The sequence below is a fragment of the Macrobrachium rosenbergii genome, chromosome 2 (genome assembly GCF_040412425.1).
Source record: "Macrobrachium rosenbergii isolate ZJJX-2024 chromosome 2, ASM4041242v1, whole genome shotgun sequence".
NCBI lineage: Eukaryota > Metazoa > Arthropoda > Malacostraca > Decapoda > Palaemonidae > Macrobrachium > Macrobrachium rosenbergii.
Genome location: NC_089742.1, coordinates 40086619 through 40114570, shown reverse-complemented (window position 1 = coordinate 40114570; position 27952 = coordinate 40086619). Strand labels below are relative to the sequence as shown.

The following is a 27952-nucleotide window of genomic DNA, read 5'->3' as shown; positions in this document are numbered from 1 at the left end:
AGGTTTCATCTAGCAAATGCTTAATCAGCTTCAGTAAAAGCATTACTCAAGAATCAACCATAGGTTAACTGCTTCCTCTACAATAAGCACAATAACTCACATAATAGATGCGGTAGTATTTTATTTCCTTGGCGAGCAATAGGTTAAATTCAAGTAAGGAAAAAATTAGTAATTTCAACAATATGGCTAACTTCCTAGCATTAAATTCTTTGTCTAGAAGACAATAACATAGGAATGAGTTTCTTTCATTTGTTCTTTGCTATCCAATGATATAACCTATAATTCAGATACAGGCATCCTCAGTACACTCAATTCTTACCTTATCATCGGATGGACTTTCTCCATGGATCACTTCTCCCCAGTTTGGTTTGCAATTCTTGTCTGGAGCATTTGTCATGGCAGACCAAGTCAAGTACATGGTGTACAGGGTAATCACAGAGGCCTGTTAGGGGGGAAAAAAATACAAGACAAATAAACCTACCAAAATAACCACTTGAACAAGCAAAACTCCAATAAAACAAATACAAAACTGATGTCACTCTCTGAAGGTGCAAAATAAGAAGCTCAAAACATACCTGCAACAGACCAGAGCGTGGCTGAGATTCTTGAACTTTGGGCAAGATGCTAACGATACTAATGATAACACACAAGATGAGATTGAAGGATATGAAGAACTTGTGAAGACCGCAGCTTTCAGTCTGGAAAAAGAAAAATGACTTTTTTATGATAGAATAAAGTTTTATATATACTTACCCAGCAATTACTTAGCTAAGAGTTTCTACTCGAATGGCAGATTAAATTTTGAAATTCACAGTAGCAATTCTTTTGTTTTGTGTAGGTGACAAGATGCCACCCACTTTCTGGGTAAGATAGAGGAACAACTAAGCCAACAGATCAATTTGTTTATGCAAAAATGTCCATGCGTGAGGAGGGCGGGCTCCATGTGTAATTACTTGGTAAGTATGTATAAAACATTATCAAAAAATGTCATTTTTATACAAGTAACTTACCCAGTAATTACTTAGCTGATTCCACATCAAAAGGTGGTGGGGGAATCATGGACAGTAAAATAACATTCTACATATGAAAAGTTAATGACCTAAAATAGGCTATCATTGAGACAACATCTGTTGTTTCCTTACCTGGTGAGAGAGCTGCGCAGATAATTACTGCCTCTGGTTGGCACTCATCTCAACCTCTAGAAACGTGGCAGTATAGCCAGGGTTGTCTCAATGGAAGTGGGATATTCTGCAGCAAAGGAGTACTCCAAAGGCTGACAGAACATACAGAAGGAACTTTGTGACCAAGGTCAATACCGAAGGCCAACAAAGCTCAGACAATTGGCCCTGCCCAGGGTGCAGTACCAAAACACAATAAAAAAAACCAGCAACAAAATCACCTTCACCATAAAAATTAACATGACCACTACCCAACACTAAAAAACTGGTGGGCACTCCACTCTTGTACCCTCCAGGCTTCCCCAGAACTCGACACCACGAACAAGGCAAAGAGCTAAATACACGGGAAGATATACTTCCTACACTTCCTCACCCATAACTACGCCAGCCATACACATTGGTCCTATGGTACTGCAGTTTTCGTAAACAGTTTCCATGTCCCACTAACTTGCTTCTCCAGTACATTGCCTGAAGAATGGAGGATAGGGAAAGATTGTGCTTGAAAGCTATTGAGGTAGCGACTGCCCTTACATCATGAGCTTTAACTTTCACGACTTTCAAGTCATTTTCCTCCCCTTGGGAGTGAGATTCAATAATAAGATCCCTCAAGAAGAAGGAAATAGCATTTTTAAAAGGATTTTTAACCAAACACCACAAATTAGAAAACTGCCCTCCCATTTTCTCGGTTCGGTGTAAGCAGTACCCGAGGGCTCTCACCGGCTATAGCACTCTTTCCTCCTCTTCCGTGCCTAAAACATCAGACAGGATCTTAATGGTGAAAGAACGAGGCCAAAGGCATGAAGGGTTCTCGTTCTTCGCCAAAAAACTTAATAAGAAGGAACAGACTGCGTCTCCGTTCGAAAAGCTGATCCTTCTGTAGATCGCTTGAAGCTTACTTACTCTCTTCGCAGTGGCCAGCGCTACAAGAAAAATAGTTTCTTAGTTAAATCCCTCAGTGAGGAAGAAGGCATAGGTTCGAAGCGGTCACCTGACAACCACTTAAGTTCCACATCTATATTCCAAGGGAAATTCTCCTCCTTTCTAAATCTGATGGTATTGAACGACTTACTCAGGTCCAAAATATCCTGATTGGAAGAAATGTCGAGGCCTCCGTGATGGAAAACAGAGCTGAGCATCACTCTGTAGCCTTTTATGGTGGAAAAAGACCTTCCTAGAGAAGACCTCAAGTGCAGAGGAAAATCCACTACTTGAGGGATAGACATCTGAGAAGAAGAAACCCTGTTTCTTCTGCACCAGGTCCTAAAAAACTTCCACTTTGCCTGGTAGAGCTTGTTGGACGAGTCACGTCTACATTTGGCAGTGGCCCCCGTTGTCGATTGCGAAAATCCTTTCACTTGGACAAGTCTACTGACAGTCGAAAGCCTGTGAGGGTCAGAGTGGAGAGGTCTTGGTGGAATATCCCACAGTGTGGTTGTCTGAGAAGACTTGGAATAGCAGGGAGGAGCCTTGGAAAGTCTATGAGGAGATCCAGCAGGTCTGGGAACCATTCCACAGAACCAGAGTCATCTTTACATTGCTGTGAGAGCGGAACTTCTAGAGAACTTCCTTTATCATTGCAGTACGGGCATAAGCATAAAGTCCAAATTGACAATCTCTGGATCCACGCATCGGCTGGCCATGCGAGAGGGTTCTGAGCAGGGAAGCAGAACAGAGGTAGACGGCAATTCTGAGATGTTGCAAATAAGTCTAGGGTCGGTTGTCCCCATAAACTCCATAGGTTGGAGCAAGCCCGAAACTCTAACATCCATTCCATCAGAAGGACTTGACCCCGGAGGCTCAGTTCGTTCGCCAGGATACTGCATTTGCCTTGGATAAATCTTGTGACTAATTGGGTTCAGTTCTGGTCTGCCCAGCACAACAGGTCTCTTGCTATCTCGCACAGGGAGAACGAGTGAGTTCCCCCCTTGATATTTTATAAAGGCCAAGGCAGTGGTGTTGTCTGCATGCACTGTGATCATCTTGTTGCAGACTTCTGTTGCAAAATGACTGAAACCCAGGTGAACTACCTTCAACTTCCATAGGTTGATGTGAAGCTGCTTCTCCTTCAGGGACCACCTTCCCGAGGTTTCTCGGTTCCTGAGCGCTCCCCAACCCAGATCCGCCATGTCGGAAAAGAAGTCTAGGTTGGGGCTCCCTGGGAGAAGAGATATCCCCTCCATCAATCTTTCTTCAGACTTCCACCATCGCAGGTCCTCCTTTATCTCTGCTGAAATAGGAAAGAAGTGAAGCAAACTGCTCCAATGAACCAGTGTGTTTGTGGTATGACTGGCCTCATACAGTTGCTCTCTGCAATGAACGACGTGAAGCAGAACAGGCTCACCTTCTTAAACAGTCCTCCACTCTCTTAGGGGTTGGCAAAGCCCAGAAACTCCAAGAGTCTATCAGAATTCCGAAATAGAGAATTCTCTGAGAGGGAGTTAATTGTGACTTCCTGAGATTCACCAAGTCTAAATCTTATGTCAGCAAATCGCTTTCTGAAGTGGTGGCATGATTGTTATTTATGAACGTTTCACCAGTTTCCAATAGAGTGATTTTGCAGAGGCCATCTAACCAGGGAAGCAAAGCACCGTGAAAAGTGTGGGGCAGTTGAGGCCAAAACAAAAGTACCTGAACTGATAAACTTGGTTCCTGAAGACAAACCTGAGGTATTTCTTGAATCTCATGAAAGTATATGAAAATAAGTGTCTTGCATATCTAGGGAGATCATCCAATACCCAAGACAGATGGATGCAAGAACTGACTGTGTTATCTCAATACTGAATTTTGTCTTCTCTATGAAGGCATTCAAAGCACTCACATCAAGCACCAGTTTCCAATCCCCCTGAAGACTTGGGCACTACAAAGAGTTGATTGTAAAACCCTTCTCACTTGGAGTTCCTGACTAATTCTATGGCCTTTCTTTGTTGATGAGGAAACCCCTCTGAGAGGGCCAAATACCTCTCCGATCCTTCAGAATAGGCCAGTAAGGTGACGGGAGTGTTGGTACAGGGAGGCCTCCCTGAGGATAGAATAACTTCCTGAGTAATTTTGGCTCACCTACTGTCTGCCCTCTGAACTCCATCTCTCCCAGAAGAGAAGGGGAGCCTCCGCACCCATTGGGGCATGGAGGATTGAGGTCTCACTTGCAGGCTGAAGATTTAGTTGATGACTTCTTGATGGGCTGGGGTGGGAACCTAACTGATCCTCTGGGCTCTGATTGAGATCTCTGCCTGTCCCCAATGGGGCCTAGACTGCAGAGGAGAGAAGTCCTGGTGGGTACTGTGGTCCAATCCCTCTGTCGAGCCATTGACTGTAAGAAGATCCTGTGACTTCTGATGAAGACTAGAAACAATCTCACTAATATTGGTCTCAGGGAAAAGATGATGTTTGTCCATGGAGAAGATAAAGCGCTTGATTTCCTGAGAGACAAAGTAACACCTTTAGATGTAAAGAAAACCCATAGTTCCTCACCTTGAGCACGCCCATTGCATATATTACAACCTCCCGCGAACTGTCTTGGACTGCTTTGTCACAAGAGGAGAGAGAAAACCCTAGTTTCCCTAATCAGGCGGAAGCAATGGATCCTGAACTTCTTGGCAAGAGCACCTACATCAGTCCATGAACTTCAGACTTCAAAAGTCTTAAAAGACTTTTCAGAGGTGGTCCATCTCTTGTGTCGAAAATAATACCTTTGCTGATGAAAGACAGATCTACAGCCTGCACACGAGACCAGAGAAGTCACCTGGGAGGAGGCAGCCACTCCAGGGAAAGAGCTCCCAGTAGCATAAGATAAGCAGCAAGACATAGAAAACAAGGAGGGACACTAGCAGCCTTCCCTGCTATTTCTCGGAAAACCAGTTCCAATTCAAAATGAGCCTTCTTGGATGAGGACAAGAGAACCAACTTGGGGAGTCCGGCAGTGTCCAAAGGCTGACTACTAATCATGAAAGACGAAGCTGGGGATGAAAGAGTCACAGGAGAGAAGAATCCAGAGAAGTTCTAGCAAAACTCCCAGTTAAGGGGATGTGGAGTCAGAGAATTTTGATCAACAAAACAGAGATGGTCCAAATGGAAGTGCTTCAGCATGTTATCCAACTTGTGAATAGTGCAGAATGCTGATCCAACTTTTGTTGAAGAGGAGCCAATTTGGATCCAAATCAGACAAAGCACTATCGACAAATCTAGTTGAAATGGATGAAGCTGCCAGCTTGAAGCTTAGAAGCCAACATCAAAATACTGGCTGGTTTCCAGAAGCACTGCATGCAGGCAGAGGGAGAGATGCACTATGATGAGTGGAGCTCTACACGAGTCAGAAGAAGGGATGCATCAGGTAACTCGTGATGCACTCAGGCAGCTTAGGTGTGGGCATATAAACTGAAGGAAGCTTCAGGAAGATTGCCATATGGCTTTATCGAATCAGGGCGATTAGTCGAATCCAGGCACTCAGGTAATATAAAACGCTGTTGCACACTGGGCCAGGGCGCTTGGAGTCAGAAAGAAGATGCTTCTTAAACGAATTGGAGTGACTAGAAGCAGGTGTTTGAATCAGAAGAGAAGATGCTTTTAGGGCTGTCCCACTTACTGCAAGAAGGCTGAGACTGAGAGGAGGCCCCTCAACCTTTTGCTGTGGATTGAGCCTTTGAAGAAGAACACTCCTTCAAGGGGCAAGATCATGAAACACCATTAAGACGCCTTCTGAAGGCAAAAGAATCTCCAGACTAGACAAGCTGATGTAATGTCCAAGACGCTTTCCCAGTGGCTAGTCTTGACACAACCTGGGATGCACAGGTTGGTCTGAGGGGACAACTGCTCATGGGCAGCCCACTGACCTCCCTTTGGGCTAATGGTGATGTCTCCTTCCGGTTCAGCATCATGGCAGTGACCGATTTCAAAAGAGAATCAGTGGAACAAACAGCCATCTCCTCCACTTTCATTTTTCTTCTCAAACTTATCCATAGATTATTTATCGATGCCCTAATTGGGCCACTATACCTACCACACATATTCTCTGTTGAATTCATTTAGCCACTATGATCAAAGTCTTTGTTATTTTCCATGCTGGGTGAAGTGATCGCCTGGAAGTGTGAAAGCCAGGAGCAGAGTAGGTATTGGTCTAGGAGTATGGATTGATACAGGGGAAACAGGAATGATAGGAGGAGATACAGCAGGAATAACTATATCATTAGGTTTATTGTCGCCTGACTAGCTAATTTCTCGCCAGCTTTAGCGCCGCTGACTTCCTTTGCGATTCTCTCTAATTTATTCAAATGAGAAGTCGAGTCTTCCATTTACATTTGCCCCAATCCTTGCATCCGCTCCATGTCAAATCAATGGTATAAACTTGCCCTCTGCAATTTGTGCACAGGGTATGAGAGTTATTTTCATTAACCAGGTATTACAGCCTTTGCTGCAATACCGGAAACCATACCAACTAGCTAAAAGTCAAAATCACTAACAAAGTCAAATCAGGATTAAAAAAAAGCAGTGCCGAAAGGCTACCATACAAAGAATACGTCACCAGATGGGAAGAAACAACAACTGTCAAAACCAAGCTGCTTAATCAACACAGTGTGGATGATCCAAGCGGCAGAAACAAATTGACCTATTGGCTTAGTTGTTCCTCTATCTTATCCCCACAGCGGGCAGGGTCTTGTCACCTACACAAAACAAAAGAATCACTACCGCAAATTTCAAAATTTAAGCTGCCGTTCGAGCAGAAACTCTTTGCTAAGCAATTACTGGGTAAGTTACTTATATAAAATATGCTTGTCTTATACTGTGCAGTCTATAATCATTACTCCTAATTTTCCAAGTCAGGCAAGCAATTTCCTACAAGAGGACAACTTGCATTCCCTCAAAGGATGCCTTTCTCATATACTGTATATCCATTCACAAATAATTTCAAACTTACTAGTGCTTTTGTACTTACAGTTGTGTAGAAAACATAGAAAAGAACTACAGCAGTAACAGCCAAAGCATAATTCAGGAATGTGAAGGAAAGCAAGGCACAATACCTGTAAGAAAAACAAGGCACCACAGTTAACTCAGATAGTTCCAAAAATCATTAACATTAAATTCCACAGACTCTACTCTTCCTAGAATACTGTATAATCAAAGCCAACAGAATTTACGATCACCATTTTAAGATCGGTGAGCTTGCAACCTGTGACCAAAAATTGTGTCCAAGGTGATACAAAGCTGTCAATCTCATTTAACTACATGGCACTCATGATGAGAATGTGAATGGCTAGACAAAAACAGTATATTCTTCAAACCCTCTAACCCTTGTTTCTTATGGCTGCAATACGTTTCCATTAAATACCTCAATAATTAATGTGAAATTTTCAACATAATTCAATTTACTACTTTTCCTTGTAATCAGAAAAATCTATACATATAGCACACATATAACTCTAAAGAGTAAGCAAGCAAGAAGTCAAAGGAATTTTACTTAATTCTATAACAATGTGTAGACCCGTCACAATGCACCACCTTGTGCAAACAAAATACAAGTATTCACTTGTTTTACAACTGACTGTTTGTACAACTGATATACAATTAATTGTTTATAGGACTGTGCATGAGTTTTATATTAGAACATTTTACTTTTTATAACTTAAATTACTAGCTTTAAACATTTTTTGCATTATTTTGATAATAATCTAGACATTTATTTGCCTGTACAGTATAACACTGAAATGTAGCTGATAATATAGTTCATATTTTTTATTACATCTTTTGTATATACCTATTTTATTCATAATTGCTTTCCTCAATAAATCTAGACATTGCTGCATAGTAATGATGCAATTATGATTACTACATAGCAAAATGGAGAGCATTTTCTTCATTTAGTCTTTACTGCAGTAGAATGCGTCCTATGCTCCTGTTTCTATCCACAATCTTTTTAGAATCTAATTACGGAATTTTCCTTTCTTTTCATGATTTCAAGGTTATTCTAATTATTACAAATTAAATCATGACCACATCCTTATTTTCATTTTTTCAGGAACAATTATAAGCTGCCTAGCCAAACTATGAAGCCTATTACATAAACAAACTGGAAAAAATATGTAATGGCTTTCAACTAGGCAAAGATGAATAAACATATAGTAATTAGATTTCAAAGATGATTACTATGCTCAGACAGGCTGTTCACATACCAAGCACGACTTTCAGTCTCTTCGTATTTGTCAACCCAAGATTCTGCCCAAGAATGAGCAAAGTCGATGATGAGCACTAACTGGATCAGGATGAAGAGGAACCCACCAATCATACCAAAATACATCCATACATCACCAAAGGAGCCTCGAGGAATGAAGAAAGCACCAATGATTCCACCAATCAAAATCATGTACTTGATGGCCCAGAATCTGCAAAGCAAAAGACATTACACTGAAATTTATATACTTCATTAAAAGGTACCCATGTTCCGTAAAACAAAATCAAACAATTCAACTTAATATTTGAATCCATGGCACAAGAACTAACCCCAAACACACAGCACCATATTTCATGATTTAAATAATGTCTTAAAAATTTCACCATACATGACACCACTATTACGTAACTGTAGTGTGCAGCAGCATACATGCCATAAGGTTCAAATTTTAGAATTAAATACAAACTTACCCATTCTGGATGCCAGCTCGTGGATCTTTACTAGACTTCACACCAATCATCAAGACCGCCATAATGAAGAAGAACAGGGACATGGCAAAGCACAGTCGATACACAGCCAAATATCCAACAAGCTGCAAGACGAACATAAAGAGTATATAACTTACTTGATGTTATACATAATACATTTACCTTGAAATCTACATCGTGCAAAACAGTGGGCAAAATATAATAGAAACACATGAACAAGAAAACCTTTATTCTTGTAAAATCATGAGAAAAGTAAAGTTTTACATATGAAAAGTTTTGGAAGGAAAACTTTAAAAGAACACTTAATAATACTTACACCAGAGCAATTCACTTGCACTGAATTGGCTGCTATGTCTATAAACTGCCCTCCGCCTTCTCCACTACTACAAAATGGTACCTGAAAAGAGGCAAGATATATAGCAGTCAAAAATTAAAATGCATTCCCTATAGCATGACAAAGGCAAACATCAGTTTCTATAATTTATCAAGAACTCGAAAATTTTTTTTTATTTAGCTTATGGTGTGAGCCCAATAAATTGTTTACATACTCCTGAATTACTGTATTGTCACAAGAGCATTTTTCAGTAGTAGTTGTAATACTCTATTCTAAAATAATGAGAAAAAAGCTGATCTAAATCAGAGTAAAGCAGAGAAAGAGGAAGTTAGTTTCAACTTGAAAGGTTTCCTGTATAAGCAAGTTCCAAGGACAAGAGGAGCATTACTCTGTTAACAAGTGAAAAGGTTTAACACGCTGTAGTGCAGAGTTTATTAATAAGACATCAGTACTTTGATTATTTTATCTGTTACAGTATTATTGTATACACAAGTTCTGTTGGCTGCAATATAAACACTTAAGAAGCAGCACAGTCAATATATCCATAACTATTCACAACAACTGATTACATAACGATGAATAAAGACACAGTAAGCAAACTCTTCAAAGAGAACTCAATAAAAGCCATTCCAAAGAAACCCTACCTTTTGTAGGGCATCCTGCAATCCTGGTGAAAGCATGATACATGCTACAATGGTTCCCAGCAGCATCATCACTGCATACATGATACGTGTCGATGTGGAGTTCTTGCATGATGGGCAGGCTGAACAACACAAGCTGCACGCTGCAGAGCCACAGCAGCATGCCAGCTGAAAAGAAGGGCGAATAAAATTATACGAGAACTTACATTATGACACATCCCAAGTAACATCATATACGTTATATCAAATAAAAGCAGTCTTTCCCATACATTAAAAAAAAATCAAAAGCGGTCAATCAAGAATCTTTTAAAACCTGTATACTACAATTTCCACATGTAACTGGTTTCTAGTCAGGACGAGATCTGAAAAAAATAGGCCAAATAATAGGGCTAGTTTCCTCTCATATCTTGTGACATGCATAAACATCATACTGTACAATCCATGTGCTTCCCTTCAATATCAGCAACAATGAGTGTGTATTACGATATATTTTTGGTTAACTTTATCACAAAAGATGTTGCTGTAATCAGCAAAAAATGGGAATAAAAACCAACCACAATTATTATGTGCCATCCTGATGTTACAATGCTAGTAGAATGTGTTACCCTAAAAATTTTATGAAAAACACTATGCTACTATGTAGGCTACACCAACTTATAACTATGCTAAACTGAGTAAATTTTGACTTTTGCACTAGGCTAAGCTATGAGGTAGCCTACATTCATCATATCTATACCCTTCCCACTGTCCAGGCTTATGGTTTTGTTAAAACAGGAAATGAAGAAGGATGAGATAAAATGCAATGAAGTACATAAGAATCAGAGTGAAACAGAGATGTTGAGTAAGATTAGCCCATACTTTACATCAAAATATAAGTGTATATGATATTACACTTAAATATATTAATGGGCATGCATTATAGTAATTACTGTTACAACATTGTCTATTTGTGCAAACTACCCTATGAAGTCAAAGTTACATGCAACTTGCAATATGTACAAATGTAATGCATGATATATTTTAGTCAAGATCACCAGATTCAGGTGGCAGTAGCTACAGCATCTTCTACAGTAAATTATACATTTCTTTATCTTTCACTCAGGCTAGACCCTATGCATTCTAAATAATTTAGGAAGTCCCAAATTTTCCATATTGGGGTTTACAGTAGCAGGGTAGAATGCAGAGTACGGGGTCATGGCTTCACCTTCCCGGCCACATTAGGCTGGGTAAAGATAAGTCTGGTTAGGTCATATTCTCTCTGAAATGCCTTTTAGAACTACAATAGCCCTGACCCCTTACTCAGCATTTGCCCCCAGTAGCATTTCATTTTCATATGGATAATTTTATATTATGATCAATTCACTCCAGATTACACTATAGCTTAGACAACTTTAATGCATTTTGCTCATACTTCTCGCAATTCACACACTATCCTGGGATACAGCAGAACAGTCAGTATATAGGCCTAGTGGCTCCAATGAGAACAGGTTCTGCAGACGAAAATAAACCTGACCTTCTGCTAGAGTGCCATGTCCTGACCTAACCAGACTTTACCTTCCTAACCTCACTTAGGGGCCTGTGCCATTGCCTGGCCGGGGTGGCTTTGCCCTCGCCCCATGGACCCTCCAGTAACACTAAACATCAGACAATTGACTAAGCTTTAGTTTGGAGGTAGTCCCATTGTTCTGCAAACTATCCTGGAGCCACTAGGCCTATATACTGACTGTTCTGCTATAGCCCAGGAAAGCCCTTTGTTAGCCAACTCGGTTGAGCTTCAGACTGTCACTCGATGGGCCGGAGTTCAATTCCCGCGCCCGACTGATGAAGAGTTAGAGGAATTTATGGTTATTTTTCGTTGGACTCCAGCCACCTCCCGCTTTATAATTTATATTTTTCTTGGGTAAATCACATCAAAACAAAAAATTTCTTCTCAATACATAACCTTCGCAAATGCCTAATAGCAGAGAAAAATAAGGACTTGTAAGGTAAGACAATACCAGCCCCCCCCCCTCCATAACTAATACGGCAAAATTGTAACCAGTAAACACCCCTAGTTTACGTTAGGTTGGTATTTTTAGGTTCTTTTACTACCTTATCATTTCCTGGCCATTTTTGCATGAAAAATCCAAAATGGTTTTTCATGCAAAAATGGCTAGCTGGCACCTTTGGAAATGGCTGGCTGGAGTCTTCCGAAAAATTACCGAATTTATTTCTGGTGATAGAAATTCATTTCTCTATATATAATGTGGTTTGGATTCCACAATAAGCTGTAGGTCCCGTTGCTAAGTAACCAATTGGTTCTTAGCCACGTAAAATAAGTCTAATCCTTCGGGCCAGCCCTAAGAGAGCTGTTAATCAGCTCAGTCTGGTAAAACTAAGGTATACTTACTTTTATAGCCCAGGACAGTGTGTGAATTGCCAGAGGGTTAAAACTTTACTTTAGTTCTGCGGCCTGATTCCGATCAGTTGCCGACCGGGACAGGTTACCATCTTCTTCGGATGGGGTCCAGGTGGGTTGAAGCCCACCCGGTCAGGTCAGGATATGTCGCCCTAAGTTAGGTTAAGTAGGTAAGATCTGGTTAAGTCGGGACCTGTCATTATAGGAAAGGTTATGTCTGTTTACGTATGAGGATTCTGTCCAGGTCGACGACTGGCGGGAATCAGGCTGCGCAACTAAAGTAAAGTTTTACAGGACTGCACATTACCTACAGTAGTCTCACAGAGGCATTTAATCCATAAAAATAGGCTACTACAGTGGTATCACATTTGTTGAGCAAAACATAATTCTCATTATTACTATTAAAATCTTGCCTAAGGGCATCAGTAGAAAGGACAAGCCTAAAAGACATACATTAGGACTCCAATAAGCAAAAATGGACGATTTGCAAGGTAGCCTGGGCTATATACTTTTTCCTGTGAATGGCATCTAGCCTAGCTATTTTTCAAGAGTTCGTAGTCTACAATAATGTGATACATATAACACTGACATAAATCAAAATAATACTGCAATATATAATGAATGTGGGTTCATTACCGTAGAGCCAAATATACGTCATTACTGAGAGATTTTCTTAGATTGGGACAAAACACGACACAGGAGGAAAAGTGGACTAAAACAAAAACATATTTGACCCAGCATCAAATTAACCACCCTAATCTCATTTCAGGCAAAATGGGCACATACACTTCATGATATTAATGGAAAAATCATAGACAAGTCTGAAATAAGCTACTTTATTGCAAGGCCAATGGTTCATCGTCAGCTGACTCGCTCAGCTCGCCTTTGTCACTTCCGAGTTGCAACATAACAAATCAATCTTTGTTCACCTCTTTAGCGAATAATCACGACATTTACGCCATTTTAACTCACCTGGGCGGCACTGCATAACCCCAACACGGCTCCCATGATTCGAAGTCGTTGTAATTCAAGTTTAAATCGAAATCAGAATTTCTGAAGAGATAAGTGCGTCTTCTCTGGTCGTGTTTATTGTTGCTATTTCCCCCACACCAGAGTGACGTCACAACAAGGAATCAGGAGTACCAACGTTACATGTAGTGATGAATGTATATTTAGGATATTATTACTACATTAAAAATTATTATGAGAATTTTTAGCTTATAAATATAATTATTACGTTCTTATTTCAAAACTATTGTCCTAACTTCAAAGATCGCCAATAAAATGGTTTAAAATGGAATGTGTTATGTTGGTATGCCCCTTATCGCTGCGCACGAATTCGTAGTCGACCTTATTGTATTGACCAATAGGTGTGAATTTTCTTGAATAGATTTTTGTTATTTTTTAAAATCATTAACTTGCGTCGTATTGGATTCTGGCACTTCAGCCAGGATTTTATGTGCAGTTACTGTAGCTGCTTGAGTGGCCCAGAAATAAAATTCACATTTTAGCGTACACCGAGTCGGGCTTCATTATTTTCACTTTGCGGAAACGACGAGCAACGACACCCAATGTTACTTTTTTAATATTCATTATGTAGATGTTTCTTTAGCCTATAACCGTTTTGATTGTAAATTTCATTTCAGAAGTCAGGTCATTCGCTGTATTGAATCTTCCATGAAGTAATGACGTGTTTTCTAAAACCCAAGGGGTTACTTATTCCTCTACTCTGGGTTTAATAAGCTTTTCTTCACAGTGGCGGGGGGAGGGTTAGTGCTGTCAGTGCACCTCGTGCGGTGCACTGTAGGCATTACTCAAGTCTTTTTGCAGCGTGCCTTCGGCCCCTAGCTACAACCCCTTTCGTTTCTTTTTCTGTACCTCCCTTCATATTCTCTTTCTCCCGTCTTACTTTAACCCACCTCCCCCCTGCCCCTGATAACTGATTCATAATGCAACTGCGAGGTCTTCCTCCAGTTACACCTCCCAAACCTTTTACTGTCGATTTCCGTTTCAGCGCTGAATGGCCTCTTAGGTCCAGTGCTTGGCCTTTGGCCTAAATTCTATATTCAATGCAATTCAGTAAGCTTTTCTTGGCCTTTCATGTCAGTGTTTTTAACATTGTCGTTCATCTAAGATGCTTAAAGTAATGTTTCTCCTCTCGATAGCATTGAATCAAAGGCAATTTGCTCGATCACTAAGTCCTTCTCCCCGCAGATGTGACATTTCTATTCTTATACTTTGGGCACGTCTTTAACATGCGCATAGTATGCCCACACGTTTTTACTCTGGGTATCATTAACCCATGGATTGCACCAATTGACAACTGTTTCTTCTTCCCAACAAGTAGGGAGATAGTGCCATCAACGCATTTCATGTGGTGCACTGTAGGCATTACTAAAGCTTTTTTTGCAGAGTCCCTCCGGCCCCCATGCTTGGTAGAGACTTGCAATATGAAAGAGTTGTTAAGGCAAAGGTCGGAGACAGAAAGATTGCTTAGTTAATAGGTATGGAGTTCCTGGGCTAAATGAGATTTGTGGAAATGTATTTAAATAGTCTTTGTTGAAGTAGGTGGTTCTAAGGAAGAATAAATACGTACCAAAGAGGAAATCTTGAAGAAAATGTTATTTACACTCCACAGCACATATATATTTTCCAGTTCTTATGATCAGTCATTACGAGAAAAATATCACTTCCGAGACAAGGATAAAAATTACAACAATGTACATTTTATCTTCCATTTCCACAACAGAAAATGACAATAAATCAGTTTGGGGGACATTAATTATCCCTTTATTCCCAATGATCATTTAAATCAGAAATATTTACAATTTTATTATTTTCAGGCAAGAACTTCCTTTTAGCAGCAAAAGAACAAGAGTGTTATTAGATTTAATAAGACATAAAAGAATCATAATATTACTGTTCTCAGTAATGACCTACCCTTTGTTTGTTTAAGAAAATTAGCTTTTTTCAACATTTGAAGAAACAAATGCAAAGACAGACATCTTGTTCTATTATTTTACCTGGATCCATAATATATAAAAAAAAAACTTTAAAATGTGCCAGATAATCTTAATCTTTGGATATGTTTTCCAATGAAGCTTCGACGTCTTAAAGAAAATACATAAGTAGAGGGGTATCTGTGGTCATTGCAGGACTTGTAATTCTAGATTTCCTGAGCTGAGAACCCAGTGAATGAGAACACCCTAGTTCTCTGTAACTATGAGTTTCTGGTGGAAGTTTCCATTGTAGGCGCAAAGAGGGCTCATTTTGTCCTGGCAAGCGTCATCAGTAAAGAAGTAATAGTGTTCGTAAGTCATAGACGCACACCTGAGGAAATAAAAATATTTTCTTTTTGTTTAAGATGGCCTAGACTAAGGCGTGACTGTGACATACTGTTCCTTCGTATATACACTGACTAGCAATATAAAGCGTACGTGCGAATGTAAATATGGCAATCAGAATTTATCCTATAAAAAAATAAAAAATGCTTATATATCAACATTTTATACTTATAAAGTAAGGAAAAGTGAACTTCGTTTACTAACCATCCTGCAGCTCTGTTCCAAGGTGACTGGAGGTACCTGAAACAGGGTGCTCCGGGAAGACTTGCTGGACGAGAAGAGTAGGGATCTGTGTGAGGAGGAGACCGGTGCACGCAGGAGTGGTTGTACCTGGAGGCCACGAAATATAAACGGAAATAAATACCTTAGCACATCTTTATTTTGGTGTTGTTAAACCTTGAACTTCCTGAAATCTGAAAGAACTAATCTGGGGTAGACTTAAAAAGAGTTTGAGTTATGATTGACTGTTATGTTGTTAAACCTGTGACTTCTTGAGATTTAAAAACACCGTTCTACGATATTCACCAGAAAATTTGGAGTTAAAGCTTAATATCGTTCAATGTTTGACTTCTCTTTCAGAGCTGAAAGTACTATTCTAGATATTTCTCGAATATTTTGAGTTGAAGTTTACTGCAGTGTCATTAAAACTTTGACTTCAGGATGAAATACGCAATTCTAGAATGATTTTCATAGATTTTGGATATTTCACGAAATACCTCACGGCCCAGTAGGGTGACCCTAGAGACATGGCGGAATCGTCTTGTACCCAAGCCCATGCGTTCGAATCCAGGTCGAAACGTCCTCCAATCCAATAGTCACTGGTGAAGTCTGGAAGAAGAGAGTTATGCCACTCGCGCCCATTTCAGGGGATACAAGGTATAGGATTGAGCGCCTGCCTCTCGAGCAACCAAGCGGTATCTAAATTGACAGCTAACCTGAATGCCTGGTGCTAGTTCTAATAGGCCACATTAGGCCCAAAAGATAAGAAGGCAGTGAGGAAGAACTATTTACAATAAAGGTTAAAGAGGACCCTTAATAAGTAAGTATTAAAGATTTAATGGCAAAATATTATATATCACACACAAACATTATTATTACATTACACACACACACAATATATATATATATATATATATATATATATATATATATATATATATATATATATGTGTGTGTGTGTGTGTGTGTGTGTGTGTGTGTGTGTATGTGTGTGTGTGTGTGTGTGTGAAAACTTGCTTTAGTTCATGGTCTCTTGACTTTCCCACAGAAATAATCCCCACAAACATTATATATATACATATATATATATATATATAATCATATATATATATATATATATATATATATATATTATATACACCTTAATATTTTCACCAGTTCGTCTTCAATATTGGCGGTTTGTTTATCTAGTAACCTGACAGTATCTCATCCATTTCTGTTATCATTTCAATACAAAGAGATACTGGTTTGCATGGCTGTTCATCTCTTATATTGTCTTCATCTTTTTTTGTTGATTTTGCATTTTTGAATTATCCGTAACAACTGTGCTCAGTGCCTTTCCGTGATAATCTAGCCACACTCAGCACGTAGATATCATACTTCCCAACCTCGGTCAATGTACAGTAATCGATTAGACGGGTGGTTCCATAAATTAATAAATCAATGTTTCAAACATCCCACTTTACTGTCGTGTTGGGTGCGTTCGATAAATAGCTCAGGGGTGACACCAGAAAGGACTGCTCCCAGTTGCCATCATCCTTAGCTCCGAAGTCTGGCTATGTAAGGGTTCAGTTCCTTGAATTGGCAGTTTTTGCCAGTTCCCAGTACGTCATTGTATTTCCAGTGCCTAAGGAGAACTAAACGTAAAATTAATGACTTTCTGATGGCCACTGGGGTTTGAGATGCCTTAGTGCAGAACAGATTTGTGCACTCAAAGCGCCATGTAATAACGCTTTAGACCTATAGTCCAAGGATTAACAATACTTGTATATTTTCATTTATTTAAAAGGGACCGAAGGACTTATCAGATGGTTATTATATACTACAAACGTGTAATGAAAGGCACGGTAGTCTTCGTATGAAATTCAGAATGACTGAATGATTAGACTATTCTCTGACAAACTTGAGTTGGCCACTAAGGGGGCTAATGCTAAAGAAATGAGTCGCTAAATTTTAATTCTAGCATTGCAAAATGTTTTAATACAGTCATTTATAAATTAAATTCAAACAAATCCGCCTTTTAATGCTTTACCCAATTTTCTTAGCATAGTAAGCACGTGAATACTGAAGACTGGGCACAAAGAATCAGCAATTCTAATTTCCATTCTCGGTCACGATTTTTTAAAGATTAAAACATCAACCTCAACTAAAATATGAAGGGGAAATGGGAGTCATATGACTATGAAGTGAAACTGGTGATAAAGTCCAAGAATTGTGGTTTAAAAGCGTTCGAGTTCTAGTCTAAAAGCATGGATATAAAAGCTTTCAACTTTGGGTCTAAAAGTACTGGAGTTCTGGTCTAAATGCATTTGTAATATTGGATAAAATTAACAATTTTGATCTAAAAGTATGTAATCTCTGGTTTAAGATTCTTCAAGTTCTGGTCTAAAAGAAAAATTTTAATTGTAGAAAAAAATTTAAGTTGTGGCTTAACGTTTTCCAGTCCTAGTTTAAAAGCATTTGGTATTTGTTTAAAATAATCCAAATTCCGGTCTAAAACATTCGAGTTCAGGTCGTGGCATTAGTACCACTATCATTACTACTACTCCTACAGATGATGATGGTGATGATGATGATGATAATTTACAGATGTAGTTAAAAGAGGAACGTGCAGAAACTGATGTCTTGTTTACCTTTAGACTTATCCCCTGTAGGCAGAAGAAACTGCCCCCTTTTTTTTTGTTAGGGTCGATGGTGGGAGGCCCGTGAGTCTGGTAAGGTGTTGGGGGGAGAGGGGATAAGAGGCCTGATGTAGACCTCTGGTATATTCCCAATCAACATGGACAAGCGTTTGTGAGAGAAAATGTCATTATTACTAGTAGAAGCAAAAGTGAATTACAAATATTTTGAACCTAAAAACAATAACGTTTGAAGAACGTTGATTGAGCTCGGAATTCCATCGAGAAAAAAGTTCTGATTGAGGTTTGGAACTGAATAGAATTGAATATAGAATTTAGACCAAAGACCAAGCGCTGGGACCTATGGGGTCATTCAGCGCTGAAAGGGAAATTAAGTGACTGATGGAAGGGAATAAAAATTATACCAAAGGCCAAGCGCTGGGACCCATGAGGTCATTCAGCTCTGAAGGGGAATATGAGTAAAGAGGTTTGAAAGGTGTAACAGGAAGAAACCTCGCAGTTCCACTATGAAACAATAGTTAGGAGAGGGTGGATAGCAAGAAGGAAGACAGAGAATATGAATTAAAGGGGTTGCAGCTAGCGGCCGAAGGGACTCTGCAAAGAAACTCAAGTAATACCTACAGGGCACCGCATGAGTTTTGGTATTTAAAAAAAATGTACTGAAAAAAAATACAAGATCCCAGAAGACGTCCAATTAATCAAGTACAATACTCACGGGAGTCTCTCATGTAATTCAGAACTTCTTCAAGGACAGTCGCTTTTTTGAAAGACAGTAATTCTCCCCCAATAGATCGGCAGAACTGTCTCGCTTCAGGCCAGGAGATCTGAAATGGGCAATTAAATTGCTAAGTATATAAAGGGCGTTGTTTCCGGCCAAATAAAACTGTAAGAGATATTAAGTACAAAAGTACGATGAAAATCAAATTGCTTTTTCTGTATATGGCAGGTTTAGTGCTGGTTTGCTCTGGTGTTGCCGATCATTGTGAAAAGGCCTTCTCTGGAAATTTGTTCATATTTTGGGTGTCCCTGCCTTTGTCTCATCTTGCCAATCGACGGGACTTAATTTTACAAGCATCTGTGACCTTTATTGCAACTAGGAATGGATATTTCAACGAATCAGTAAATACTCAAAATCAATATTAAAAATTTTCCAGCATGGCTTGCATACTGAAAGGTAGAAGTAAAGTGCTTTTAAGCTGCTGTGTAATTCTCCTTGGGGAAAAAAAAAACTGTAGTGTCAACCACACTTTGCTGTTTTGAGGACACAGTTTGAATGAAATCACACCCTACTTTCTAAACCAAAGGCCCTCATAACTTACACAGTTTGTTTGGATTCTAAGCTGGCGAATGCTTAGAGGACTCAATAACGCGGCTGGGTGATGTAAAATATCTAAGAATTATTCTTACATTGTTTTACATGAACTCTCATAATCCAGTTATTCTTATGTACTAACAGCAATGATATTTTATGATGATAACACTAACTGAAATAAGGACAGGAAACAACGAACCCTTGCTGGAGAGAAGAAAGACAAGCAGTGCTCCCCAACTCGACTGTAAAACATCGGGCATGGAGTGGACGCCTTCGAAGTTCCATTCACCGCTAGCTGCACCAGGTTTACCAACTGTTCGGCTGCAAATTTTTTTTTTTTTTAATGCGTAAGTGTTATAATGATGGGTGCTGAATAAGCCTGTCGTGAGACTTTTGTGTTAATGTTAACAATTTTCCTCTTTTCGGCGAGAGAGAATCAACTGCTCTTTTTTTTTTTTCTTAAAATAATACATAAGGCTTTATCTTGTAGTTATGTTACTGTTTGACAATGAGACACGTTGTGACGGTTTCATTAAAAAAAATAGAACTGAAGTTGAGGAAAAAGATTTCTGTTTGTTAATAACGTTGTAAGACCTTGTTTAAAGTAAAGGATATTCAAATGATGATGTCCTGTTCGAAGGCCATTTACTTAATTAGATGGGGATTATTAAACCTCTTGGTACTGAATCGCAACAATAAAAGCTCTGATAAGAGGGCATATGTATAATTATATTGCAATTATTATGACCACTATTATAAACCACAATCATTCAAAATGCCTTATACTCATTAGGGCTTTATACCCTTTTCTCCACAAACGTTGAAACAAAATGAATGGCATATTACATGTGATTTAATTAAGAGGAGTTTACTTATACTTACTAAGTATCAATCCTGTGTCGTCATTGGACACCAAATGCAGACTTCTGCTGTTCACAATCTGTAATGGAATAAACATCTGTTTAATCTTTGGTGCTTGGGGTATGGGGCGGAAACTTTCAGTATTCTGGTTCATTCATAATTCTGCAATGTATAATGGCTTTTGGCTTGCTTTTAGTCTAAAGCTACACCTTAGTAGGAGATGATTAGGCTTAAAACATAATATATATATATATATATATATATATATATATATATATATATATATATATATATATTGTGTCTCTCCTTCTAATAGTATACGAGCCCAATTTTACTGAAAGGTGATCACAAGTTAAACTGAACTGCTCTCAGGAGACTGATGGCACGTAACTTGATGAGACAAGTCACGCGAGGTGAAACAGAGAAGCGCGAAGGAAATTGGTCACGTTGGTGTTTGCGCGAAATCCTTTCATCCTCACCTCGCAGATCCTAGGATCCTTCTCGGCTGCCTTTTCGGGGCTGTTGCAGAAATCTCGAAAGGAAACGCATCCCCTGCCTCGTGTCCAGTAGAAAGACTCGTGCCGACAGCTGCTGTCGTGGGTCCAAAACTGGTTGCGGAGGATCGGATAAAAAAAAAAAGACGAAATTTACATATTAGTCTCACTTTCATTTGGTTTATGGTTCCGAATGCCAAAAGATATATATAGATGTCTCTATAATTCGAAGACAAATGATTCTCATCATCTCTACGTTGTTTTTTTTTTTTATCTTTTCACGCTACTTCCAACCACGGTCTAGATTCTAAAATAAGGTTTAAGGACATAGACCTTGGTCTAGAACTCCTGTTACTCCTCTTTCAAGTGGCTCTCACATTTCCTGATATCTTATAGCATCTTGTTACCGAATTCCCTTCCAAGCAGTCAATACTGGCGGCATAATGGAAGTCTCCTTGTTTCCTAGTTCGTGTGACACGAACTTATAATATTCAACGCTCTGATTTTGCCACTGGTATTGGCTACTTGGTGCTGAGTTTGGCGACAAGATGCTGAAAGCTTGTTGCATGAGACTTCGTTTAAATTTCTATATTTTTTTAAAAAGCCAGGCTTTGTTTCTTAACATGTTATATGATTTTCTATTTTAAGTTTTTATCAACATGGTCTTGGTAACAAACTGCAGTTAACTGAGTGTCCCGTGGATAATATCAACAGTTTAAGGCACTGACTCCGTAGACTGAGGAACAAAAGTCTATTTCTAGGTTTAGGGAAGCCGAGGTAACATCTGAATAACGGCAAGAAAATCACGTTTTATAAGAGTATTTTCTGCCAAAAGAAAGAAATAGAAAGCTTCAAAATAAAAAGACAGAAAAAAATACAGTAAGGAGAGTCAGTGAGAGCATACGATCCTTCTCATGACCGCTTATTTTGCGTTTCTTACAGAGCAAATACGAGGGTTCTCGTCTGATCCATCATTGCACTGCATGCCATTTCTGCAAATGTCTTGAATGCGGACGCACTGATCGCCGGATCTACAACGGATGGAGTCTCCTGAGCAAGAAGAAGCTCCCTCTACCAGACCTGGAAGTATAATAATAATAATAATAATAATAATAATAATAATAATAATAATAAGAATAATAATAATAATAATAATAATTTTAGCCGTAGCCAAGTGGTTACGATCAAGACCTAGAGAAGTTAGGGCTAGATTCGGACATTCCTCTCACAAATAAGAGCCAAGTTCGATTCTCGACCGACGAAGAAGGATTTAGGCTCTGTATTAAAACACATTGTGCCTCTGTTGATATATGAAGTGAGTTACGTATCAGGTTGTTAGATAAATGTGGTGAGTACCAGTCAGGGTGAGGAAGTGCATGGGGCTATAGCAACCTTATCCCGTAATACACGACCAAAACTAGAGCCGGTCCTGGTAAGGAGAAAGGTCGTGGTTATATAATTATATTTTTGCTAAAATAACAAAACAAAAAAAAAGTTACCTATGGGAAGAGCAAAATTCTTGAGTCAAATTGGTCCTATTACGCAGAGGTTAACTTGGATAAAGTGAAATCAGAGTCCCCCTCCAGATATTGGAACCTTGGAACCTTATTATCTAAATATTACAAAAAAAATACACTTTTGAAGTAATGAATGAAACATCGCCACTCGAACCAGGTAGCTATATACAGATTGCCGCAAGTTTAAGTCAAAGCCTGTTTTTTACACATCTGAGGTCGTTAAACTTTACGATCAAATTTCCCCCTTTTATTTAATTATATATATACACCTTGTAAGCAAGTGAAAAATGCACCTAAGTTTCTTCGGCGCAATCGAGTTTTCTGTACAGCGTATAATCAAGGCCATCGAAAACAGATCTATCTTTCGGTGGTCTCGGTACAAAGCTGTATGAGCTGCGACCCATGAAACTTTAACCATGGCCCGTTGGTGCCCTGTCCTATAGCGTTGCCAGACGCACGAGTATGGCTAACTTTAACCTTAAATAAAATAAAAACTACTGAGGCTAGAGGGCTGTAATTTGGTATGTTTAATGATTGTAGGGTGGATGATCAACATACCAATTTGCAGACCTCTAGCCTCAGTAGTTTTTAAGATCTGAGGGCGGACAGAAAAAGTGTGGACGGACAGACAAAGCCGGCACAATAGTTGTCTTTTACAGAAAGCTCAAAATTAGTTCTTCAAATGAATTTTATATAAGTGCTAAGTGATCCTTTGTTAATCTGCGTATATGAATCTTGCCTATCAAACCCATCTGTCGTTTGTCGGTTAGTGAAACACGAAAGCTCATATAGGTTGACAGTTGAATTAACGGTCAGTGTTCTAATGTTAACTTTAACGGTTTCATATTCTCAATCTTATCAGCCAGTTATACTCACTTCGTGACAGCATGTTTATCGTAAAACGACGACACCCAATTTCCCCATTATCCTATCAGGCTCACACTTCACAATACCCGTATCAGCATTTCAAAACACTTGAAGACGCTATTTAAAAAAAAAAAAAACAAATGCCAATGATCTTCTATGAACTGATATGGCGCGACTTTTCGTCCAAAGACAAAGGTTCAGTTCAGCTGCGTCAAGTGGTTCATGACTATCATTATTACGAAGGAGGCTGCTTATCTTCTAAAAGCTGCGTGGGAATAACAGTCAGTCGTTGTCTAGTGTTAAACGTGACCTCTTGACCTTTCGACCTTTCCTGACACCCCTGGGATGTTTCCATGCCCTTTGGCTACTGCTGTAATCATCATCATCATCATCATCATCATCATCACCAAACCAGTTACAGAATATTATAATTCAAAAAATATCTTAACATTCACGGGAATGCGGAGACAACCTCGTTATATACGACGCCGCTCAAGATACAGAAATTATGAACTCGACTGAAGATAACCACGCACGTACTTCTTACAGGAAATACAGGCGTTTTATTGTTCTGTATTAATATTAAATCACTGGACTAGGAATAGGATTAATACTGATTTCAATCGCACTCTGACCTATCTTGGCATAATCGATTTGAAGTTAATATCTCAGTAAGTGAAAATTGAAATTGTTTTTGGAAGTTGATGCATGACAAACACGTACACACATACACACACACACACACACACATATTATTATTATTATTATATATATATATATATATATATATTATATATATATATATATATATATTGTGTGTATGCACAGTATGAATCTGTCTTTTGCACCTATACTTTGTATGGCTATAGATGGATGAAAATAAGAGCAGATGCATGTTCATAAATAAAAAGTACAAAAAAATATCGTCATAAAAACCAAAGAACCAACAAAAAATATTAAAAGATGTATGATGGCCTTAAAAGAATTTCCTTTACTTGGATGAGCGTCGTCGAGAGAGAGAGAGAGAGAGAGAGAGAGAGAGAGAGAGAGAGAGAGAGAGAGATAAGTTAAGTATATTTTAGTTTAACTAGACCACTGAGCTGATTAACAACTCTCCTAGGGCTGGCCCGAAGGATTAGATTTATTTTACGTGGCTAGGAGGTTACCTAGCAACGGGACCTATAGCTTATTGTGGGATCCGAACCACATTATAACGAGAAATGAATTTCTATCACCAGAAATAAATTCCTCTAATTCTTCATTAGCCGGTAGGAGAGTCGAACGCTGGGTCAATAGCGTGCTAGGCGACAGCTCTACCCACCCCTAACGAAGAACTCTGAGAGAGAGATAAAAACATACAAAGATCAACTTACCGGTCGAAAAGAGAAAGCAGAGGAGAGTCGAAAAGCGGAAGGATAGGACCCAAGCCACTGTTAATATCCTGGAAATCATTCTGATGGGTCTGTTACCAGACGAACCTAGTGAAGAAAAAAAAGAAAAAAAATAATTCTAGGCAACGTGGGAACCTGAGAGAGAGAGAGAGAGAGAGAGAGAGAGAGAGAGAGAGAGAGAGAGAGAGAGAGAACAAGACTGTCAGTTTCGTAGAACTCCGCTTATCTTAAAAGAAAAAGACCTTCCGCTGAGCAGGAAATGTCTGTTAAATTAAGCCTTCGTAAGCAGAATCTATCACGTTCAGCTCCCTGAAAGGTGTACTGCTCGTATAATCAGGTTGTTAGGAGTAAATACCAACCGAGGAATATATAGATTTCATATTCAAATCTAGATTATATATGAATGGGTACAAACAGCTAAATTCCTTATGAATGAATACCGCCACAGTAACTTATCTGTATTATAAAAGCATAAGTAAACACCGTCTTTGATATGAGTAAATGTTATGACGATAACTTCTTAGATTATGAATGCGGAAGTAAAAAAAAACAGTTATATTTCAAGTTTATTCGAGTGAATACTTCCAGGATAATCGTCCTAAATTATTTGCAAGGAAAAAAAATATAAAGCCGTATTCCAGTCTCAATGAATATAAATGCAGTCATTCTAGCTGTCAGGTGAATTGAGAAGGCATAATTCTTACGTTGTGTTGATGAAGTGCTTATTCTCTCTCTCTCTCTCTCTCTCTCTCTCTCTCTCTCTCTCTCTCTCTCTCTCTCTCTCTCGATCTTTTGAAGAATTAAATGTTATCTTGTTTACTGTTTCTCAGATAAGCATCCGAAGATAAAGGATGAATGTGCCTTGGTTATAGTGACATTGTTTCTAACAACGATAAAAAAAAAAGCTGCGTTGTTGCTATTGAGGGCAGCAATGGTAACAAACATCACTATCACCAATACTATTTTTCGGTTCTCCATTCTCCACATTTCTTGTCTTGTCATCTGCCTCCTTATTCTACCCTAAATTGCTACATCTCTCATCGTCCATCTTTTCTCGCCGTCGTTTCATGATTTCTCACAACATAGGCCTACATTCAGTCCCTTGCGATTTCGCATAACATAGGCCCACATTCAGTTCTTCGTGATTTCTCATAGCATAGGCCTAAATTCAGTCCTTCATGATTTCCCATAACAAAGGCCTATATTCAGTCTGTGATTTCTCATAACATAGGTCTACATTAATTCCTTCGTAATTTCTCATAATATAGGCTTACATTCACTCTTCCATGATTTCTTATAGCATAGGCCTACATTCAGTCCTTCATGATTTCTCATAACATGGGCCTACATTCAGTCCATCGTGATTTTTCATAACATAGGCCAACATTCAATCCTCCATGATTTCTCTTATAACATAGCCATACATTCAGTCCTTCGTGGCCAGGGTTGGTGGCTGCAGAAGCGTATGATCTTCACAAGCCTGTCCGAGCGGCTGTCATGTGTTGAGGAGTTTTGGTCCCGAAGACCATGTTATTTATAGATTGCTTCTAAGGAAACCAAGTTAATCAGTCTAGCAGGCTTCTTTCTCGGGGTGATAAGATACCTGCTAATAAGCTGGACGGATATGATCAACTGCAAAATGCCAAAATCGCTGCCTCTCAGGTAGATGTTTTGGTTTATTTGAAACTGCCACTGTGAAAGATTTAGAGCGATCTTACAGGGACACTGTTATATCGAAATTTAATACTAGAAGAAAATACTAGTTATCATATAAAAACAGAAGTTTTTATGTAACATAAAATCATATTGCAGTTCGGTAGCCTAGTCCCGACATGTTGACCAATTCGTACCATTCAAGATTGAAAGGCCTCCACTGCGCATGCCCTGTCTTGAATATCATACTTTGTCAAGATTTGCAAGGTCTTCCTGAAATATTTATGCATACGTTTAGTCTTCAGATTTTAAAGACAATAGGGACCCTTGGCTTCCTAGAATTTTCAAACAAAAATGGTACACCAATTTCTGACGGAAGTGCCCTTTTCCTGTATGACCTTTACTATTCTAGGGGCGAATCAAAATGGTTTACATTAGGCCAAGGCTGCTGGTCCCACAACCTTCTCCATGGCTGTGAACCACGACAAACTAATAACTCAAAGGCGTCACTATCATCATTATTACTACTACCGGTATAAATCCCACATTGACGGGTGTATCCAGGTCCACTAAAGAACGCACGTAGTAGTGCTAACCGAAAGTGCCAAGCATTGTTCTATGTGTATTACAATAGAAAAACCATTGTCTAGATAATTAGAGCACTAAATTTGTGTTAATTTTGATGGAAGATAAATCATAGTTATATTCTCAGTTTATTGTTCATACTGTTTCTCAAGCTGTCTTTTCCTCTACATTCGACAAAAATTCTGAACTTGGGAGCACATAGCAACGAGTTTCTTCTGAGTGAGTGAAGTTTTAAAATTTAAAACAAACTTTTGACTTAATTTAACTTCTTTCCTGTTTTGTTCTTGTTTTGTTTGACGATAACATTTTTTTTTATTTCATCGATTTAAAGGATGTCCAAATGCTTAGTTAAAACTTTTTTATTTTCATCATTATTCAGAACATGAACTCTATTTATATGAAACAAACCCACAGGGGCCATTGAATTGAAATTCAAGCTATCAAAGATTCAGAATACGGTGTTCATTCGAACACACTGCTTGGTATACTTTGAGCCTGCCTTATACCCCGTACATTCTATTTAACAACGGCTACCAGTAAGCGATGGATAGGAGTTAGAAAGACAGATAAAACTACAAGCCAATCGAAAACAGCAATACACCGACCTTTCGAAGCTCTGAATTCACACTGATAACGTAATGCATAAAATGAAGTCTTTATGGTTGCAACGGTCAAGTTGATTTGTGTTCCGGCGAGATAAGATAACAATTATCTTAAATAAAAACACTTGATGTTTGTCGTCTTGAACGTGAGAAAGCAAAACAAAGCAGGTTCTCATTGCTGAATCGGCCAGTCACTTTCTCCCATAGGGTGGTAGTGCCGTCAGTGCACCAGACGCGACGAACTGCAGGCATTACCTAACCTCTTTG

General features: G+C 38.9%; 2 protein-coding genes across 5 annotated transcripts in view; both read right to left on the bottom strand.

The window, feature by feature from the left end:
- LOC136845673 (serine incorporator 1-like) overlaps positions 1-13340 on the bottom strand; it is a 41015-nt gene extending 27675 nt beyond the window's left edge. For 2 of the 4 annotated variants that reach the window (XM_067115822.1, XM_067115835.1), the window contains exons 1-9: positions 13174-13333; positions 9807-9971; positions 9145-9225; positions 8811-8932; positions 8342-8551; positions 7108-7192; positions 576-698; positions 320-442; positions 101-127 (exon numbers count right to left, since the gene is read on the bottom strand). In XM_067115822.1, the coding sequence (XP_066971923.1) occupies positions 101-127; positions 320-442; positions 576-698; positions 7108-7192; positions 8342-8551; positions 8811-8932; positions 9145-9225; positions 9807-9971; positions 13174-13209 (972 nt within the window). In that variant the 5' untranslated portion in view covers positions 13210-13333. Of the gene's footprint in view, positions 1-100; positions 128-319; positions 443-575; positions 699-7107; positions 7193-8341; positions 8552-8810; positions 8933-9144; positions 9226-9806; positions 9972-13173 lie in introns of all 4 variants that reach the window. The other 2 variants (XM_067115841.1, XM_067115828.1) reach the window with 2 other exon arrangements.
- A 1582-nt stretch (positions 13341-14922) lies between these two features.
- LOC136845653 (uncharacterized) lies at positions 14923-27736 on the bottom strand. The gene is made up of 10 exons (XM_067115806.1): positions 27689-27736; positions 24828-24932; positions 22011-22150; positions 21056-21184; positions 20598-20655; positions 19915-20036; positions 19119-19227; positions 16262-16373; positions 15750-15875; positions 14923-15531 (listed from the first exon to the last, which is right to left on the bottom strand). The coding sequence occupies exons 2-10, from the start codon at positions 24904-24906 to the stop codon at positions 15408-15410; spliced, it is 999 nt and encodes a 332-aa protein (XP_066971907.1). The 5' UTR covers positions 24907-24932; positions 27689-27736; the 3' UTR covers positions 14923-15407.
- Between the last annotated feature and the right edge of the window lie 216 nt (positions 27737-27952).

Bases quoted from the DNA above. Each gene is read 5' to 3' on its own strand.
- LOC136845653 (XM_067115806.1), bottom strand. From the start codon at position 24,906: ATGATTTCCAGGATATTAACAGTGGCTTGGGTCCTATCCTTCCGCTTT. The intron at 19,228-19,914 runs GTTCGTTGTTTC...TGCCCATTTCAG, and splicing joins CTTTCTTCTCTCCAGCAAGG to ATCTCCTGGCCTGAAGCGAG. The intron at 16,374-19,118 runs GTGAGTATTGTA...CTCTTCTTCCAG, and splicing joins GAATTACATGAGAGACTCCC to ACTTCACCAGTGACTATTGG.